Genomic DNA, 21,223 nt, shown 5'->3' on the forward strand with positions numbered 1-21,223 from the left:
AGAGAGATTCCAGTACCAGCTTTGTAAGGACTTGTGTTGGCGACAAATCTCTTACTAATTATACACATACCTACTGAATTGCAATTAAGCATGTTTAACTCTTTGGCATCTGCAAATGAACCACATGGGAATTCTCACTTCACACATGAGGTCATGCAGTGATGTACCAGGCTGTGTTGGCAGCAGATGTTGAAAGAAACTTTATTCTCTGATAAGTCAGAAATGGACATAAGCTAACAAGTAGCACTGAACCCCTGATACCTGGTGCTGCAGGGTACTGCTCTTCTCCCCACCCCCTTTCCTCCTCACATAAAAGCACAGTGGTGGCCTGGGGACCAGAAGGGGGTCATGACATTGGCAACCACAGCAGGTTTTTCTCTGACTGAAACTCACTGATGAAATAAATTATACACATTTTAACATTCTTTGTTCTTCCCAACTGAGCTCTTCAAGTTACAGTGTAAATCCTATTGTTGCATCTGTGTTTTTTTCTCTCCTATCCAGGAAAATGTTGCAAATGTCTTCCTTCTTTTCTGAGCCTACCCAAAGGCTTTTAGACCATAAAAAATCAACAGTTTTCATAGCACTGCATTATGTTTAGTAACAGGAGGACTTTTTCCATGAAGTTTCAGGGGATGTTTCAAAGTTGTGGGAAGAAAAATATCTGCCAACTTCCTTCCTGTGTCTCAGAGTGCTGAAGTTTTATCAACTCAAAGAAGCCAGGAATTTGTTCCTGTCACTGTAAACTCTTGCTTGCACTGCAGAATGAATGAAGATGTGTCATACAGTGTCTTCATTACTACTGAGCTAAATATCAATCACAGTATTATTAGCAAGGTATGATCTCTAATGAAAGCAAAATAACTTCAACAGCAGCAAAGTTGATTATGTTTCCTACTGTCACACAACTGTTTGAAAAAGTAAGACATAATTTTTTTGCAAAAATTTTGGCATCTGGTGTACTAAAAGTGTATTTTTCTTACATATGTAGCTGTAGCATGAAAATAGGTAAAGAGATAATCCAGTATGTTTTAAGGAAGTAATGAAGAATGTACCCAAAACCCCGAGACTATTTTAGCTCATTAAAATATACTGAAACACAATTTTTTGACAGAGATGAGTAGAACATTTGTAAAATCTGACATTTTTGTCTTTTCTTTTGGCATATAAAGATATTTGCATTTTAGAAAAGAGCCAGAGAAAAGAGACTGAGAGGGTGAAGGTAATTAAATTTTAATTTCAGTTTTAAAGATCTTTCTCTAATTAGCTTTAAAAGTCAGTGTCTAAGTAAATTGAGTTTCAGGGTGCAATCGTAATTTTCTTCCTGGATCCTAGTATTCAAAAGTAAGAAGAAAGAATATTAGATAAAGAGAAAGAAGATTGTTATTTTAAAGGCCTTTCAAGATAAGGATTTAACATTACCTCATTATTAAAATATAACTGTGGCAGGTTGTTTTTTTATTTCTGAATTTCAAAGTCATTGAGCAGTCATGGTTGGGGAAATGGGAAACTTAGGTTCTATTAAAAGAAACTGAAAATTATACCAGGAAAGTAAAGACTTTTCTTCTTTCTTCTGCTTTGTAACAATATTTCTTTTTGGTGGCTTGCTTGCATTCTTTGCTCTGTTATCCATTCTTCCAGTTTTGATCATAGGCAGGCCAACATAATGTCCTATGCTTCTTAAAGGTGTGCTGGCATGCAGTGGGCTTTTCTTGGTGTGTTTTACACAGCAAAATGTCTTTTCTCTGCATTGATGTGATGGCTGGGGACACAACCTACTGCATTCCTCTGCCATCTGCCAGACCACGCTGGGTGTTTTCAGTGCTGTGGCCCAGCCCCTGGTGTGGCTGCCTGCCAGAGCTCCAGCTGCATGGGGCAGTGGTGGGAGGAAAACAGGCTCATGGTGACTTGTCATGGTTTAATGTACAAATGATTATAAATGTGCCATTTTAAAACTAAAGATACAAGAAAACAGAGAATATTTGATAACATTGAAAATATGTCTGTGAGAAGTACATAAACTGTTGTTTGATGATGAATTGCTAGAAAAACAACTAAAACCAGTTGGTTTGTACATGAAGTAGTTATAAATATCTTGAATTGTGTGAAACTGATTTTTTTTTTCTCTGTAAGAGCAGTGGAAGTCTTGTTATTTAGAGTTCTGAATGTAGAAAATTTTGTTTTAGAAGATTATATTTTTATGCATAAACATATTTTCAAGTAGAGAAATGCTAATTATCTAAACTATGTCACCTTTCTTGTAATTCTAAAAGGGAAAGCTAGGAATACAAAATACTTGGCATTTGCAGGTGAATGCTGTGTAATTCATGTAGTATCTGTAAATGTTGAAGCATTTGATAGAAATTTAAGTGTTTTGAAATGTGACCATAAACATTTCAGTATGAATTAAAAATCAGCATAGAAACCTTAAAAGTTGGAGACAGTCTAGAGATTGTTGTCCAATAGGGTTTCATGAGGCTTCCTGTCACTTTTGGTTTTATTTAACATCTTTAAATCTAAGAGAATCAGTATTGTAAAGAGTATGTTAATTAAATTTCTAGTTGTTAATAGACTGGGAAAATAGAACAGCATGAATGAAGGAAAGATATATATAACCCAACAGATATGTGCTACACAACTGAATGCAGTTTGATTCAGCCTGAATAAATAGAAGATAATGTATAAGAACATTGATCTAAACTGAACTTATACTTTAATTATCAAGACAGATGCTGAAGCAAGACTACCGAAGAAGTTTCGGGATTTTTTTGGATGTTCTGGGTTGACACCATGACAATAAAATACCCAAATGTGATTACTGTTGTCTATGTATTAGCATCAAAGTTCCAAAAAATGACAGGGAGGATTTAAACAGCACTGAGGGTATTTCATAAAAGAAATACACAATTCATGGTGCCTTCTGAACAAGTTAAGACTGGAATAATATTTACAAAAATGAACAGCAATAGTGACTTCAAAGAGGCAAAGGTTATGTGCTTTGCAGCAGTGTTTAGGGGAGATTTGAGAGGTCTGTGACATATGAAAAAAGAGTTTTTTTAAGGGAAGGCGGGGGTAAGTAGTGACAGGAGGCTAGATGGGGAGAATAATACAAATAAACAAGTTCTGGGATTTTGACATTCTGAAATGCTGAATTTTTTTTTTTTTTAGTGATTCTGGGAGAAAGAAAAATACTGCTCTGGGCCATGAGGAAAAGTTGGTGGTGTGTGTATAAATAAATATGTATATTCTCCTCCTTTGCTGTGACGTTCAAAAGTATGTTTCTGAAAAGACCTACAATTGGTGGTAGCTTTGCACTGCTCCTGTTTTGTATCCCTCCCAGCTGCCATCTCCATAGAGTGTGACTGTTTTCTTCTGCAGGACAGATGGTGCTGTTTTCCCAGCAGTGGTTCTTTACCTCTTGGAATGGCTTAAGGTTGTTTTTTATTTTTTTTCTCTTTCATTTCTAATTCAGGATATCTACATTTGATTTGCACTGTTTTGTTAATCTTGTAGAGAAGTCCTGGCTTATGTTAGCTGCTGCTAGGATTTAATGTAGCTTGTAGATAAGTTCACAATCAGCTGGTTTTTGCCTCCCAACTATTTTTCTTCTATCCATAGTCAAGTCTACAACAGCCTTTGTGGTCTTTGGAAATTACCATCACCTTGTCTTTAGAGGTTTGCGAATAGGAAAGTTGAACTGATGCGGGGATTTGAGCTTTTGAATGTCATAGGGGCTGTTTGGCTCTTGCTGTGTCCAACTGAGTGGAACAAGGAGATGAACTGAACCTACTGAAATCTGAGCCAGAGCTCCAGGAGCTATGCTGGAGTGTGAAACTCAAGGCTGATTAAATATTTTTAAAGAGGTATTTCAATTAAATATAGACAAAGCCTTAGCTTGTAATTCCAAGTACTTCAAGCTGAAAGAAGCAGTCCTGCTTTCCTCAGCCCCAGGATGACCCTGATTCAGCCTTTCTCTTGGGCTCCAGATGAGGATTTGAGCAGAACGATGAGCTGGATGGGTGGTGGAGACAGCAAGGCTGTTCAATTTCTGTCTCCCATCCCCAGACTGTTTTTTTGATGCTGACGTAGGATCTGTGTGTGTCATGTGCATACAGTGCACCCTGATGTACATATGTATCTATGGGATCACTTTCAGCATCTCTGTCTAACCTGAAGAGCTTTTTGGTTAAAAGCTACTCTTTCCCACAGAGTTTTTTGGTTTCACTGATTTATCATTTTCCCAGAGATGTCTCAGAGTGTGGAGAGGAAAAAAAAATCCTCTTCTGCTCTACTCATCTGTCATGAGCCTGATGGTCTGTGTGAGATGGCCAGAAATGACTCTGAGATCATTTTTTCATTTCTGTGCCTTAAATCCACTGCACGCCAAATTGCACAAACTGCAGTCGCACTGGGGAGCCAAAACCTTCTCAGAGTAAAATTATTGTGGCCATGCTATATAAATATAACTATGTATTTTTCTAGTCATGCCCTCCAAGCTGACATCCAAGAGGAAATTGGGATGGGAAGGTATATATTAGCTCTGCTCTGGGGGACCACCATCCATTGTGCTGAGTGCCTGCATGCAGGGCAGCGTACTCAGCTTTATGGATGAAATTTGCCAGATCCTCAAATACTTTTGCTCATGAGCATATTTAAAAATCAGAGAAGGTGATGACCCTTTTAAAATAAAAATGGAATTGCTGGCAGGAAGGGAAGGTACAACTCTGTGTTCTTTACATTTAAAGAAGGTTATAAAATGTGTATTGGCTGTTTTTATAATTTATAGTGAAACTGCTGTTGCTTTTAATAAAATGAGACTTCCAGTCAGAATTTCATGATTATGAATGTGAGCATTTTGTTATACAGCTTGGATCTATCCTACAAATAACCATCTTCTAGCAGAATTCTGGCTATATACATAACTTAATGGGATTCTCTGTCAACATAATTCTTTCTGAAGTTGACTCTTGGTTGAATACTTCAAGTCCTTGAATGTGACTCAAGAGCTGTGTTAGGAGGGTAACTTTCAGGATTTTTAATTTAATTTTTCTTTATTCTTTAGACTTTTAAAACTTCCTGTAATTCATTATTAGATTTACCATTTCAAGTGCTTATTTAAAAGGCACCTTAGCTGCAGAAGCAAATCAATATTTACAGTGCATTAGTGCCACAGAGAATTTGAAGCCTTGTGATTAGAGTTCATTGCTGTTTTATCCACTCTTCAAAGAAACCACAGACTTCAAACAGTATCAGCCATCATCCTGGAATCAGTGACATTGCATCGGTCCCATGCGAACTTTATCTGTGGTTTAATTATTAAGTTCCTTTCCTTTGATTTTCCTTTTAATATTTCAAAGTATATCCTCTTCAAATCTATAAATTCTAGTCAAATTCTGTAAACTAGAGGATTGTAATCAACAATATATTGGTTAAAAAAATCTATTCAATATATTCTTTTATGTTATTGTTTTAATGGAGAGTGAACAGAACTGAAGAGAATGCAGGAGATGTTTCCAGCTTGTGGTTAACATAGTGTGAACAAGATTTAGTTCTTAGATTAAGACCTATTGACCATTGCCAAGCAGCATGTGTTAGAGCCAGCTCTGTGTGCCTGTCCCCTTCCAGCAATACAAAAAATAATGCCATGTGTTTAAATGTCTTGTTAACTTGGGAAATATATAGATGCAACACACACAATTTTTTTGTCTTCTATAATTCACTTTATTGCAAAGTTTGCTTTGTAAAACAAATTACTTCTTAAATATGGAACCATTTCCATAAGAATAGACTAGAAGAGATCATTTGTATCTTCATATTTACTGAATACCTTTTTAAAAAAAGATTTGATGAAATGTTCAGTAAACATCTGAAAATTTCTTAATAGCTAAACTTATTGAAATTAAACTAGTCATACTAAAGGTGGCTCATCTGTGAGTAGATTTTGTAGAGAAGCTTCTCATGTTAATGTTCTCTCTAGAGCATATGAATATTTGGGAATTCCATTGTATAATTGACTACCTGTATTTTGAGGAGTCTGTAATCACCATTGTGCAAATTGTCAGGTTTTCACTACAAAGCAAAAGCCAAGGCAGCAATAATGGCTTGCTCCTCTCCAGAAATGCTGGCTTGATTTCCTTTCTTTCTTTGGCTTCTCTTCTTACAGAAGTTCACCCAAGTGAACTTTTGTTTTGTCAAGCAATTTGAAGAAGAAGTGTAAAAATACAAGAACATTTTGCTATCACCACACTTATATATAGACATACAAGCATAAGGAGCAAGTGAACTCATGTTTGAAAATTGTAATTCTCTGTTGTGGGGTGGGTAGTGAAGGCAAACATGGTAATGTGCACGGGCTGCTGCTTGGAACAAATATAGATTGGTATTTTTCTTAAGTGGTACTACATACTGCAGAGCCCCCTTTGGCTCAGGCTGATCTAATAAAGGAGAAAGTGTTCTGGGGGCTGCACCAGCAGCACGGGCACTGCTGGGAAGGGGTCACTTCATCCTGTGTGCTGGGGCACTGCCTGGGGCTGCAGCTGAGCCACCTCTGCTCAGAGATCTCCTGTGGTCTGACAGGGCACTGTTTGTGTGTTTGTCATCCAGGGGAAAGGGGATGCTGTGCCTTCAGCTGCTTCATGAGAGCTGAAGTAGCTGAAAACAAGGCAAGGCAATCAAAGAAACACCCTCTATTAGTCTATGAGTATATACTGAGAAATCAAATTCTTAGTAGGCTTAACTCTGCCCATTAATACTTTCCTTCATAATTAGTAATCTTTCATGAAATAGTCCTTTAATTAATTCTTGTTCCATTATGCACTTACGTGTATATCTATAAATAAGTGTATATATATTTAGAAAAGAAAGTGTTTTGTTTGCTGAAAATTACCTTTTGTTATGAAAATTAAAAATAAAAAAATGAAAGCAAAGGGAAATAGTATAGCAGTTGTGGGGAAAAAAACATTAATTCTTTGTTATTCTTGTTTACCAGAATGAACATAACATAGATTGACTGTTTTGGTGTTTGGTCATGTAACACTTGTTTATATCTCAGCAGCGGGAGTCCTTGTGGATTAAAAAAACTCATGTTTTCATTGTGTGGCAAGACCTAGTGTATTTTTCAGTGTATTCATAATGCCCTGCAAAATAGGATTCTTTAATATTATTAAATGTAACATTAAAATGAAGCTATTGTCGAGATTGAGACAAGTCATTTAACAAACAACTCCTGTCACTGTGTTTTCATGTTAGTATTGCCAGACATGCACCCTCAGTTTCCTAGGGAACTGTTTCATCGAAGCATTAAAACCTAGTCCTGGTTTTTATTCTCAGCTGTTGCCCATTGTGCCTTTCCCACTGACTCAAATGCTTAGGTGCCATTGCTTTCACCTCTTTCCTTTGCACTTTGCATTCAGAGTTCTCAGTGCTGCAATAAAGAGAAATAAAACTGATAAATCACAGCCTCTCTGTTCTCATGCTGAGTAGGAGAGTACTAAGAGGTCACAAATTCAGGCAGTGAAACTTCTGTTTGGTCAAGGAGAGGATAGATGTGTGGGTATTTGCTGTAGGATAATAAATGAAATTGGAAAAAATTAAGTTGTATTTCAAAAGAAACTAACTTTAATGTGTCATTAAAGTTTCCAGAATGGATGTGACCTCTACATATATTAAGAAAACCAAATCTCTTTCCAATCAGTCTACCTTCCTGCTGCATCATTTTTTACTAATGAAATATTTTTCTCCTGTCAGTCATGCCAGCTGGAAGGCTGAGGGAATCAGGGTTAATCAGCACAGATCTTGTTTGAGCTGTCAGGAAGAGGCAAAGGAAGAATGCAGAGTAGAAAACAGTCCTCTTCCATAAGTTTTGAGGGGGAAATGCAGAGTCTATTTTAGAAGGTCAGGAGGCTGCCTTGTCTGGCCTGCAGTTTCCTGGCAGCCTGTTGTGCTGGCAGTGCCCAGGCTGCAGTCCTGGCATTAGGGTGGGGGACACATGTCCAAGTCCACCCCTTGCCTTACCTTGCCTTGCCACCAGGCTTTGCCCGCTTGCTCTTTAAAATACCTGCATGTCACCTCAACCTCCTGGTTGTTCATGTTGCAGCTTTTTATTTTGCACGACACCCAACAGATAACTTTGTACTTGGAAAGCCACTGAGCTGTGCTTGGTTCAAAGGGGTTGTTTTGCCTTCATTTTCTCCTTGTGCAGCCAAGCAGCAAGGCTGTGGTTTTGAGGGAACAGACCTTGTCCTTGAGGAGCTATGCTGAGGTCAATAACTCCTTATTCTGTGAAACCACATTTGGTCGCAGCCACCCTTCCAGAGCTTGAAAAAATATTTTTCCTTTGTCAGAAACATTATAAATCTAGTCAATGTTTATTTACTGTCTGTTTTATTCTTCAGATATGCCTCTCCACGTCCGACGTAGTAGTGACCCTGCACTGATTGGCCTCTCAACCTCTGTGAGTGACACAAATTTTCCTTCTGAAGAGCCTTCTCGGAAAAACCCTACCAGGTGGTCCACAACAGCGGGATTCCTCAAGCAGAACACCCCTGGCGTGCCCAGCGCTCATGAAAGAAAGGTATATTTCTCTCTCCCACTTTAGTAAATAAATGACAAATGTGCATGAATCTTGAATTGTTTTCTGTTTCTTTCATCTGCTCCTGGTTTAAACGTGTGTTTTCTGACATTGTCCACCAAACCTCATCAGCAGCAGTGAAGTGTTTGAGTCACACGTGTCCTGCCCTTCCCAGACTCTGGGTGATAACCACAGTAAGGACTCTAAAAACTTGATTTTTTGTCCTTAGCTGTATTTGAATCTATGATTATGCACTATTCTGCAAAGTTTTTATTTTTCGACTTTTTCTTAATGCTGGTAGGCCATGTCTGTAATAATTTTTACTGATTAGAAGGTCAGTGAATAATCTGCATGCCCACAGCTGGTCTGGTTTCTCTTGCTAACACAGCATTGCTAATTTGTACTTTCTGAGACTCTAGTGAAGTAATACAAAACACAAATTGCAAATTATTTCTCTCCTTGATAACAGTTTTAAAAATAAAACTGTGAAATGTGGTGTATTTTTTCTTCATTTTTTTCAATATGATTTCAGTATCTCTACGTGAATTGCATTATTTGCTAAAGAAGTCAACAAGAACCACTCTTCTCAGTGCAATATTAAGAAAAATTGGAAGAATCGTGTCCCTTTCTACAGATCCCACATTGCCCATAATTGTGATGGTAACTTGCAGAAACTCAAAAGGAAAAACTCAAAAGGAAAAAATGTGTATTTTCTAATAGAAATGAGTAATTTTAAAAGAATGTTGCATTTTTGGTTGCCATTCTGACTACACAGGACAAAGTCCTCTTGGAAAATATGCAGCTTATTATAGCTTTTATTTTTTCCCCTCATTCCTGTTAACTGTATGTAGTATAAATGCAAACTAAGTCACAGCAGTGGGGATTCACACACCCCAAATAAAGAAGCCTTTATACACTGCTAATGAACCAAACTATTTTCAGTGGGCCTTTGGTCATCTCAAAAGAATCTATGAAAGCTTAGTGCTCATAGGCATTGAGGTCCCTGTTCATGCAGAGGTGTCAGTTTAACTTGGTATTATTGTTATGTCTCTGATCAGGATTGATCATGATTTCAGACAGGAAATAGTATGTTTTCTGTCACTTGTACAGGTGTGGCACAGAAGTGTGTGCCCTTTTGTAAATATGTGTTTTATACTACTCTGGTTCAGAGAAGAAAAATGATAATCTAATCCATTTGAATTATTAACATTTTCAGTTAATTTTTGTGAAATGATAATGAGATGACACTTTGTTACTCCACAAGCATAGATATGAAGGGCTATACACAGTGTAATCAGATTTCTTTGAGTGTCTGAAGTTAGCAGAAATTGGAGAGAATTGAACAGTAGCTAATCTTTCACACTAGTCTCATCATTAGTTGTTCAGCATGTACTTACTCTTGATTTTTATGGAAATATTTCATGTCTATTGGAGCACAGTGACCAAACTAGAAAGGAATGCATATGATCTCATGTAGGGATGGGAAGCAAGGCACCAGAGAACATTAAACCAAGAAGATTGGAAAGAAATGAAGTTAAATTAGTTAGTACAATAGATGCTGGTAAATTCTTTTATCATTTTTGAGCATTCTGTATATTGATCATTTAAATAGAGCAGATCACTATTTTTAATAGATGAGTTACAGTAAACACATGGAATTAAATAATTACTTGTGATATATATTATGAATTAATCCTGAGTTGATTTATGCTAGACTATTTTTTTTCTGTTTTCAGTGTCTTGATTTCTTTATGCGAGTCAAGATTTTGTAGCCAATCCTTCTTTTCTTAGGAATGGGCATTAAGAATTCTCATTTCCTTTCACAGTATTAGCAACAATTTCATTTGAATTATTATTCTAAATGGTGGCATTTTTGAACTCCCTGTCACCAATCTCTTACCAAAGTACTAACAATGAATTTTTACAAATGTATTTGTGTTATTTGAGCTATAACAAGTCCTCGGTACTTTTCTTATGTTTTCTTCAGCTACTCAGCTAACAAAGAGATGGCTGTGCTTTGTTCCAGACTGTTTCATTGATTATAGATGACACAGACATTTTGAGAAAAGCAATGAGAACAGTCTTAATTTTCTGCTCAGCGCATTGGTCTTGAGCACCCATATATCTTTTGTGAGTGGTTGGCACTATGTAATGTTTTCACTGCAGTTCTCTTTCTTGACAGCACAAGAACATATGTTCTTGGGCTGAGATTTGCAGCACAGTTGTAGATTAGCAACTTTGCCCCAGCAGTATCTTGCAGAAACATGAAAAGGGTTTCTGGGAGAGTTGCCAAAAGCTTCATCCACCTACTGACTCCAAGAAGTGACATTACTTTCAGTCCGTCACCTCTAAAGAGAAATAATTGACAGGTAGAAACCCTGTCCAATTTTTGGAGAAATTAGCACAGGGGAAGCTGCATGTGTCTGGCAGAAGGGATTTATTTCTCAGGGACAAGTGAGAGAGGACATCTTATTGGTGTTTGTTTCATTTTGGTTATGAAGAATTTGGAATGGCAGGAAAACGGGCAGATGCCCAAGCTGAGATGAAATGAAGGGGTGAGAGTGCTGCCGTGCACAGAAGGCTGTGAGGAGCCAGGACATATGCCAGTAGTTCTGGGCAAACAGAAAGGGAAAAGGGTGCTGGGGAAGAGTGAAAATATGGGCTGGCTGAAGGATCCTACTGTTGTAACTATAGTGCTGCCTGTAGCTACTGGGATAAATGGAATGAGACACCAGGATCTCCTGTGTCCCTAAGAAGAGGATAACCAGAGACAAGAGTATGCTTTGGAGGAGCCTGAGTTGGTCTTGAAAAGATTTGGATGTGTGTTGAACTTGAGATGCATTTCTGTTACAATAAGTAGGATGTTGTGATATGAAATCCATGCCCATTATAAATGAGTGTGCATTCTCATCCATTTTTCAAATAATCTCTTGTAAAGAAACATCTTTTTATTATCAGGATACATAATACATTATTCTTTATCCTTAGAATTGGAATCTCACATAATTTCTGCTTTCTATGTTTTTCACCTGTAAGAGCAACTGGTAACCAAGTGGTCTTTGTTCCAAGGTACTCATTTATTTGTGGAATTATTGATTATTTGCAAGTTATTGTAGTGCTATTAACTGTACTTAGCTAGGTAATTCCTGACCTAATCCCATGCTTGGTTTCAACCAAATGAATAGGTCTTCCCATCTGTGAAATAGTCACACAATTGGCTCCTGATCTACTATAGTTGGTAAATGTGCTTCTTGGGATTTATTTATTTTTTTTTAATTGAATGTTAAAACCATTTTCAGACACTTGTGTGTGTGAGAGAGAGACATATTTGTACTACCTAGTGACTCATAGCTTGACTTAATCCTGGCTCTTGCTTTCCTGAGCCATTCTAATGCAAAAAGAAGAAATCTCTAAATAGAAATCTCTTCTCAGAGGTGTGGAGTAATACCTGGTTTGCAAGGTGTAATTTTGTTTGAATTGTATTGAACTGTACAGGTGAACAGATTGTACACAGCTGAAGCATATCATATGTGCTTTTTGCCACTTCAGTGATATCTTTTTTGATACTGTTGTTTTCTGAATAATTGTTGATTTGAATCACATTCTTAATAATTCAATACCAAAGCAAATTTGCTCAACTAGCTGTCCTTAATAGATGTGAGCTGCATTAATGAAAATCATGGTTTTTTCCCCATAGATATTGTGTTACAATAGTGGAAGAGTGTAAATGCAACAACCAGTTGCATCTTATAATGACTATGAATTAATTATCCCATATATTTTCAGTGTGGTTTTTAAAATTTACAATTCCATTTGTAGTGAGGAACAGCTTATCATTATAAATTAGTTACCTGCCTTGATCCTGCTACTCTGAAAGACTGAAGGCTTATCTAGTTAACCTGCCTTGCTTAATGCATGGATACACTGTGGATAACAGGCTCATGACAAACTTCCCACTGCGACTTTTCTGATTTTGATTCATATGTTGCCCTGTCAGAGATAACAACATGGTTACAACAGAAAGAATTGAAAATGTAGGTTAAAAAGGAGAGCTCAAGAGAGAGGAAAATGTTTGTGCATGGGCTTCAGTGCCACTGGCTGTTGGGTTCACCCACCTGCAGCAAAGCAAATGGCACATAATGTACTCTGTGGGGTGGATCAGCAACAGCAAGCCCGTAACTCAGTGTATTTGGCACATAATTTTGTAATTGCTTTTTTCCTTTGCTTTTTGTCTTTGCTATTTAGTCAACAGCCACATATTTTGCTTAATTGTTGTTAAATATATTTGTCCATATATGTATTTTGAGGTGGAATATCCCTGTGCCTTACAGAAATAATAATTTTTTCTAGGATATGCTTTCTTCCTACTTGGAAACGTAATTTTTTTTTGGCTCTACAAACCGCAGAGAAGTAATTTGAAACTTCATGTGAGTGCTCTAAGTCTCATCTAGCATCAATGACCTTACCTGCAAAACAGTTTGTGTCTCTCACATGTCCTAATGCAGGTAGTTTTGCTGTTCCTGTGGGTTGAGACTGATGAGTACAAATTTTCAGATTGCCGGGTTTTAGGGTTTGTAAACAGAATGAAAATTTATTTCTCTAATGGAATGTGTTTAGATAGGAGAAAAGCATGAATGCATATTTTGAAAAGCTTCAACAACAATTATATTTCAGTTTCAAAATCAAATTTAAAACAAAAATTAGTTTCATTTACCTTGAAGTCCTTTTAAACACAGCTTGGTGACAAGTGTTTTGTCACTGTCACGAAAGACATGGTATTTCAATAGCATTTAAGTATAATTCAGAGAATTGAAGACCCCATGTATTAAAACTGTATATTGGCGTCATTTTATAGCCAGGAAGCCTAAATGGCAGAGGTAAATCTATTAAATTATCTGGGAAAGGTTGTGGATTAAAAGACTGGGCATCATTCTGGGAGCCTGAGATTCCCAGAAAGTGTTGTTGATGTTTTTTTGGAGCATTAATCTCTGGTTTTGGCTCCTTCAGAAGGGAGGTACTGTGTACCTGGTGAGCAGTGTTGGTAACGTGTTGTAATACAGGTGAATCTGCTAAGGAGAAGTTCAGGATATCTGCAAAGAGCCTGGCATCTCTGTCATGAGAGACTTTAAACCCCCACATGATGGATACAGCTTCCTGCTTTTAACCCAAAAATGCAATGCTTTAAACAGAAGTTCTGAGGGATTCAGTAGCTGTGAATATTTCTTCATCCTGGTATATTTGAGGAGGTTTTTTTCCTTTTCAATTAGATGATCATGAGTTTTGTAATTTCAGATGTGGTTTTGCATAGACTGAGAGGAAGGGAAAATGATCATGGATTGTCAACAGGTGATGAAATAAAGTGCTTTAATATGTAAAATGTTACAGGAGAGATGTTAATGGAAAGTCAAGAAATCCGTTTTCTTCCTTTGTGATAGTAACTTGTTGCTGGCAGCTTGTTGCATGGTGATTAAGCAGTTTAGAGGAATTGTACCCAAAGAGAGTGCAATATGACATCAAAATAGTATGTGCTGTTTTTGTCCTGGGTAGTGTGTAAAATTCATGACTTTCACAGCAGCACAGTTCAGCTGAGGTTGGACAGGCTCTCTCTGGAGATTGTTCAGCCTGCCTGGTCAAAGCAGGGGCAGCTAGGGCAGGTTACTCAGGTCTGGGTCCAGCCAGGTTTTGAGAATACACATCTCCAAGGATGGAGCCTGCACCACCTTTCTGGGCAACCTCTTCCAGTATTCGATCCTTCTCAGAATAAGAAAGTTGTTTTCTTATGTTTTCATGGAATAATTTGTTTTTCTTCGTGTGCCCTCTGCCTCAGGTGCTTTCTTGAATTCTATGAAGAATTGTCTGTCTTCAGTACAGTAGCTGGTGATATTTTAATGCAATGAAAACTCTATGAAAGAGCTCAAAATTCCTGACTTTCTAAATGTGAAAACAAATAGAATATTTCTCATCACCAATAGACACAAAGTGAAAAATCGTTGCCTAGTGCACAGAGGTAACAGCCAGTGTGCATCATTTGATGCTATGCTTTTCCATTAGCTGAGGGCTGTGTACATGGACAGGATTCAGATGTTGGCATTCAAAAGTCAGTCATGACCACATGTTAAGCAGGGAAAAAGCCAACAGCAAAATTAATAAATCCAAAGTGAAGGTGTAATTTTCTCCATCTCCTTTGTTGTTTTGCCTCCTTTTGCTCCAAGTCATCCATTTGTGGATGCCCATCTGTCAAATCTCCTCTCTGCCCCTCTAAAGATATCCATGGAAGATCTGAGAGCTGGTGAGTTTTTTCTGCTTCTGCTCTCAGGCTGAGCAAGTCTGTTAAACACATTGCCTTTGTTTTGCATCAGCAATGTAGGAGGAGTGTGTATTTGTGTCCCAGTGCTGTGCTATCCCATGTCTCACTGCGAGTGATGGGTGAGCAATGTCTGGGTGAGCAATGTCTGCTCCATACCTGCGGTGCTGCATCACGAGCTGGGAGTGCCAAGGAGGGTCAGGGTGAGCGAGTCTCTTACTCATGATAAAGGAATGGTGGAGTGTGCACAGGTTGTTTGTCTTTCCACTTCAGTAAATGCAGTGTACAGCACCTCTCTGAGAGCCACTGAAAGCTATACTGAAAACAGAAAGCTCTCAAGTACTTTGTAAATTCCCATGTTTGTTTGTCTCTATTCATTTTAATTTTTTATGTTTTTGCGGCTCTCCCTTGGTTTGAAAGGTTGAAAGACTGGTCCTGAAAGAGTAGGTTGATACAAAATTGAGTAAGTTAAAGAAAAAACCCAACAGTTAGATGTTCAGATTTAGTGGATTTTTTTATTTCCAAAGATTAGAAGCACATATATTTTTATTGGTAATAGCTGGATCTGTGTTTTGACCTGCTTTCGTCTATTTAGTTGTAACCTACAACCATGCAACCATATATCCTTGTCATTCAAGAGCTTTTGCAGATTAAAATATTTACCTGTCTTGCTTTCTGATTATTAATATAAATTATAATTTGTATTGGTGCAAAGCACGTTTGGATTTTGGCTGAATGTGTAGCTAGCAAGAAAAAGAAGGTTGCAGGCTGTGCTTCCCAACAGTATTCAGACATGAACCTGCAAGTTTTAAACAGTGAATATTTCATCATGCTTTGCTAAATTTGTTGCATTCTTAAATTCACTTATCTCATCTAGCAATGAATAAAGACAAGACAACCAAGCAATATTAGAATAAAATTCATTCATATATGAAAATAATCAGTGCAAAGGAGTAGTAAGGCTGGGTGGGGAGGAGATGTTAAGCTTTAGTTAGTGGGGAAAGTCAGCTCCAGTAAATACAGGAATTCCTAGTAACCTCTTGCAGTTACTTCTGTTACGACTGATTCCCAGGCTGTCACTTAGCCTGGTTTTGTTTCACAGCCTGATGAGATGATCACTGTGGGCTACCATCCAGTTTTATTGTCTCTTTATAAATGAGCTCTTCAGCTCTTGTGTACAGATGTCCAGTTAAAGAGCATTGCCTGCTGAGCATGTGAAGTAAATGAAACGTGGACAAAAACTAAAACAATAAGTGAAGATGGAAGGGAAGCTGTTGAGTGTGAGGAAGAGCAGTGGGACTGCAAGGAGCCGAGGGTGTGTGTGCTGCTGTAAACTCAGATAAAAGAGAAACACTGCTACAAGCCCCTGGTCTGGTTCCTCTCTGGGCCTTTCTCCACAGACCGTGGGAGGAGTTCTGGCTGAGGTCTGAAGAGAATGGGCGAGTTAAATGAGGTGATGGATGCTTTGCTGGGAGCCCAGTGGATTTGCTGGTCCATATCATTCCATATGGAGGAGGCAGGGGCGTGTGGGTGCCACCAGGGACGAGTGACTGGTTGGGCGTGTGTGAAGGTACCGTGGGTTTGGGACATTGCCTTGGTGCTTCTGACCTTAAAAACCTGCTCTTCTCCATGATGCCCAATGTAATGAAGAAAGGGGGAAATCAGTTCCATTAGTTGGAGAAGACAGACTGGCTACCTCATGTCCCAGCCTTCTTTCTTCATTTCAGAACATCAGATGCAAGTTTCTAAACATACAGACAGCCAGTTGCAGTGTTTCATTGGTATGGCCAACTAAAAGCATCTACTCGACATTTAAAAGGCTGCTGCTGGTGGTTTATACAATATTATTAATTTCAGGATCTAAATATAACATCGTCATGAAGTTTCCTATATCCCCTTATTTCCTTTTCTCTTAGCTTCTCAAATATATTTTATATTGCCATTCTATTAGTTAAATCCTATTTTCAGAGTCTGCTTTGAAATTAATTAGCAGCATTTTTTTCCTTCCTTAATTTCTTGACTCTCCCAAGGAATCAAATGCATCATATCAACACTTAACATAAACAAACAACTTTATAAATTATATTTTCTCTAAATCCAAATTGGCATAAAGCATATAAATTTGGATGCAAAAGCAAATATCTGCTGAAAATGGCAGGACTGGCAAAAATGTGCATAATTATATTAGTGCATTTAAACGAATATCCATATAGATTTATGTCTAGTTGGAAATACATAAAAAACTCTTTAGATGCCTTTAAAGTGGCACAGGAAAAGATAATATTACTTGAATGAAAAATAGAAGGGGAAATGGTTTTCTAAGTATAATGTGTAGAGGAATCAAAACTGTAGCTTCATGACACTTTAACTTAACTGGTTCATTTATTTTTCTCTAAAATGGAACCGTGGAAAGACATGTCTTTACAGTTACAGTTTCTGAATTATAATTACTGAATATAAATTGCTATATGTTATTTGAATTGTTTAGCATTATCCCTTGTGGGGTTTTATTAGGAGATTAGTAAGTGAAGAGTGAAAGGAAGAAGCAGCTTTTTTCCTGTCCCTCCATCTGAGAAATAACAGTGCACACTGTCTGGAAACTTCTGGCTTTGCATGTGAACGTGCAGAGGTCATGATATTGTTCATTTTTGTGTCGTAAATAACAGAGATCAACAGAATGTTTTGGATGGGCAGTATCATGTTTTTTAATTTACTCCTAATTTAGCCCATATTCTTTGACACTGAATGTTTACATATAATACCACTTGCACAGAGAACTGTCGGATTATCATGGCCCATAGTTACTGATTTTTTTTAAGGTCAGGCCTTGCTTATCAGCCAAAGGGTAACATGGAATATATAAATTGGAGCACAACTTTGGAAATTTCTGAAAGTAAGGTGATAGAACTTAAGCAGAGCACTGGCTTTTCAATTGCTTTTTTCCTTGTTGACATCTAATGAGCTCTTCTAGAAGCATAGTACATTAATTCCTTTCATGGAGTTATATAGAGGGCCATTTCTGAGACAAGTCTTTCTGAAAATATCCAAATAAATACGGAGTGGTTATTCTTCTCATCTATTTTAACCATAGGGCATACAAGTTCTTTATTATATTTGTTTCTTTTGCAAATCAGTTTTTACCAGTTGGAAAGGACCCATGTTCTGGGTCAGAGCTGATAGAAGGGATGAAGTTGTGGTAATTCTTTAATGTGGGAGTCCTCTTTTACATCACTCCTTGGAGAGTGGTCTCAGGTCAAAGGTTTGTGATACTGGATGACTGTAACTCATTCCTTCTTCTCTACACTAAATGGCTGGGCTGTATCTGCATTATTGCAGCTTCTGGGGTCATGTTCTTCAGTACACATCAGGAAAACTGAACCTACTGGGAATAAAAGGAAGCTCACCCAAGCAGTAGTGCCAGTTTCCTAAGATACATGAATTGTTATAGGAAGTGGTACAACTAGTTTGGAGGTAAATTACTGACATTTGGGAGAAATTGTTGTTACAAGATGCTGTGTTAATAGAGAGTACAGTTCCAAATCTGACATCTGTGTAAGCAGGGATTTTTAAAAAATGGAATTTCTGTTCATGCAATGCATCTTTTGAGTTAATTAATTTTATATATGTAATGTATTTTTCATGTAAAATAGACATTACTTGTGTTGCCTTCTTTGTTCCTTGGTTTTGTTTTGGTTTTTTTTTTTAGATATGGGGATGTATTTGGTCTTATCCCATATTTCTCTAAAATCCAGTTAAAAAGCAGCCACAAAACCTCATCCAAATGAAAAACTACAGGAATCTATTTGCTAGACCATCAGACAGCATGGAAAATAGATCTGTGTGTATATTATTTGATTTATAAACAGATGTTTTCATCAGACAGAGTTACTTATATAAACCGTGTGAATGTTTTGGTAATTAATTACAGCTTTTAGCATCCTGTCTGAGAGAGACAACAAATTGTTCAGTGTCTAACATGGTCATAGTAGAGCATTAAAAGAAAGAACAACCTTTATAACCTGTATAGTGATTCAACAATAATTGCCCTTATAGACATGAATTTGCCCAAAGTCTTTCAGTTGGAATTACAACCTCAAAAGACTAAACCAAGTCTTTTTCTTCATCTCTCATCACAAATCCTGTCTCAGTCTGAGGCCATCACAAAGAACTAGAGCCACATGAACAAGCAGCCTTTTCCTAAGTGCATAGCATACAAGGAAAAAGACTGGATATCAAAAAATGATCAGTGAAAAAAAATTATCTCTCTTAGTGACTGTCCTAAAGGAGACATGGGCTATTTGCTGTAGAAATAATTTAAGTGAAAATTTGGTTTTCTTTTTTGAATTGTCTTTCAGAGAATTACTTTGAAGAGGTCTTCAGTGTATTTTACCCCTGTTGTAATGCTGTCTAGTGGAGTTTTGCTTCAAATAAGCAACCAAAATGTGCCACATTTTAGCCATTCAGGAGGTGAAACAAAGAGAAAACCCAGTTTTTTCACTATTTGGAAAGTAGCAGATGATTTAACAGATGTGGAACTGTCGCCACACTGGGTGGAGAATGTTCTGGTTTGGTTGTGATGCTGGGAGTTTGCAGAGGTACAACTGCAAGTTAAGATCACAAGTGATTTTGTGCAATGACAGCTAGTAATTGAAGTACACAGACCATTCTAATGCATAATTTTGTCTACAAGCTACAAAACAAAGTCTTTGATGAGACTCTTGTTACGTATTGCCAATCATCTGAAATTAAAAGTATAGCAAAATTGCTTAATTTTTCCTGTCCCCTTTCACCCAATCCTCCAGCAAAACCCCACAGGGACCCCATGCTGAACTAAATCTTAAAGTGTTAGATTATGTGTACTCATTAAAATTACTCCAAAATGCTGCAGTTAAGTGTAGTGGTGGTTATGACTTGGCACTTTTAGTATTAAATTGATCAATTTCCATTTCAAACATGATAAAGCTGACATGGCCCATAGTCCCCAGAGATGTTCAGGAAAGAAACTTATTTTTTAAAAATTAGGGCATTTAATTGTAACTGATGATGCATGTCAACCCTGGTCCCAGGATGGCTTACAGCTGCATTTCCAGAAGAAATGGGAATTCCCTGGGTGACCCTGATGGCTTCTGTACCATGAAATCTTCTGCTTTATGGTACTGTAGCTAAAAGTGACATGCACCTTTTTCAGCTGGATGTTGGGGGCATGTGTGCTGAAGCTAGATCATGCTGAAGACAAGTACAGCTTTCTGGATTAGCAATTGAATATTTTACACAAAAGAATCCCCAAACAATATATATTTATATATATTTTAAATAGCAGCATCACAGCTGGCTCAGTAAATCCCAATGTCTAAGCTGCAGCAGTGTTTTTCACATGTACCTCTGTAGTTTGTTAGCACAGCTATCTTTGAATTAGCTGTGGCAGTAATGGAAACCCCTACAAATATGGGGTTACAGGTAGCCAGAACCTTAAGGCTGTGTGGTTTAGATGCCTGTGAGAAGGATGGTGTGGGGCAGTGCTGAGTGCTGATCCCTCTGCTCCTCCTCTAGCTTGGTGCTTGTCCCAGTGCTGTCACTCGAGGGGTGCAGGGACAGCTGTTTGCCAGAAAGCAGTGACAGAGAAAGGAGTGGAGGGCTTGTCTGTGGCTGGTGGATCTTACATTTCACTATTTAGCTAACATCACCATGACTGTGTGTGTGATTGCAGCACTGGTATTTTATTCCAATCTGATAATGGCACTATTTTGAGCCTTTGAAGAAAGGTGAAAGGTGAAAGTGCTGAGAAACAAAGAGTTACAGAAACCACATCTCTCTACCATTCCAGCTTTGTTTTCTGCTGTCACAAAAAATTGCTGAGTGACTTGGATGTCTTCTGTGTAAAATGAGCTGATTTAAGTCTTAGCAGGAGAAAGGCAGTCTTCTACAGAAGTGGGCTACAAGCAGAAATATTTTGGTAGGTGGGGTGAATGCATTCTTCTGTCAGCACAGATAATATTAGGCGTAAACTCTTGGCAAAATTCTTGACATTAGTATAGATACACAAGACAGAAGCCTAATTTAACTCTCTTAGCTTAGGTAATTTCACTTACATTGAGTGCTGTGATATTTGAGACATTTTACAGCACAAATTTCCAATATACACTTTGTGCAATGTGGCTGTTCATTGTGATTTTGAGACCTGGTGATTAAATAATTGAAGAACAACACATCCCTAGATGAACATCTTTCCTTCTCTCTTGCTCTTACAAAACACTCCTGTGCAGACATAATGGATGCTGTGTGGAGAGAGGTCTATGTGTTATATAAATAAAAATGTCTTTTTAGAAAGAGTCTATGGAACATTGTAAGCT

At 37.7% G+C, this 21,223-nt stretch overlaps 1 protein-coding gene across 23 annotated transcripts in view; it reads left to right on the forward strand.

The window, feature by feature from the left end:
* PARD3 (par-3 family cell polarity regulator) overlaps positions 1–21,223 on the forward strand; it is a 441,179-nt gene that overhangs the window by 166,827 nt on the left and 253,129 nt on the right. For all 23 annotated transcript variants that reach the window (XM_021542937.3, XM_085564036.1, XM_085564095.1 and 20 more), the window contains one exon: positions 8,394–8,572. In XM_021542937.3, the coding sequence (XP_021398612.2) occupies positions 8,394–8,572 (179 nt within the window). The remainder of the gene's footprint in view (positions 1–8,393; positions 8,573–21,223) is intronic.

Source organism: Lonchura striata, chromosome 2, assembly GCF_050655825.1.
Source record: "Lonchura striata isolate lonStrDom1 chromosome 2, ASM5065582v1, whole genome shotgun sequence".
Taxonomy (NCBI): Eukaryota; Metazoa; Chordata; class Aves; order Passeriformes; family Estrildidae; genus Lonchura; species Lonchura striata.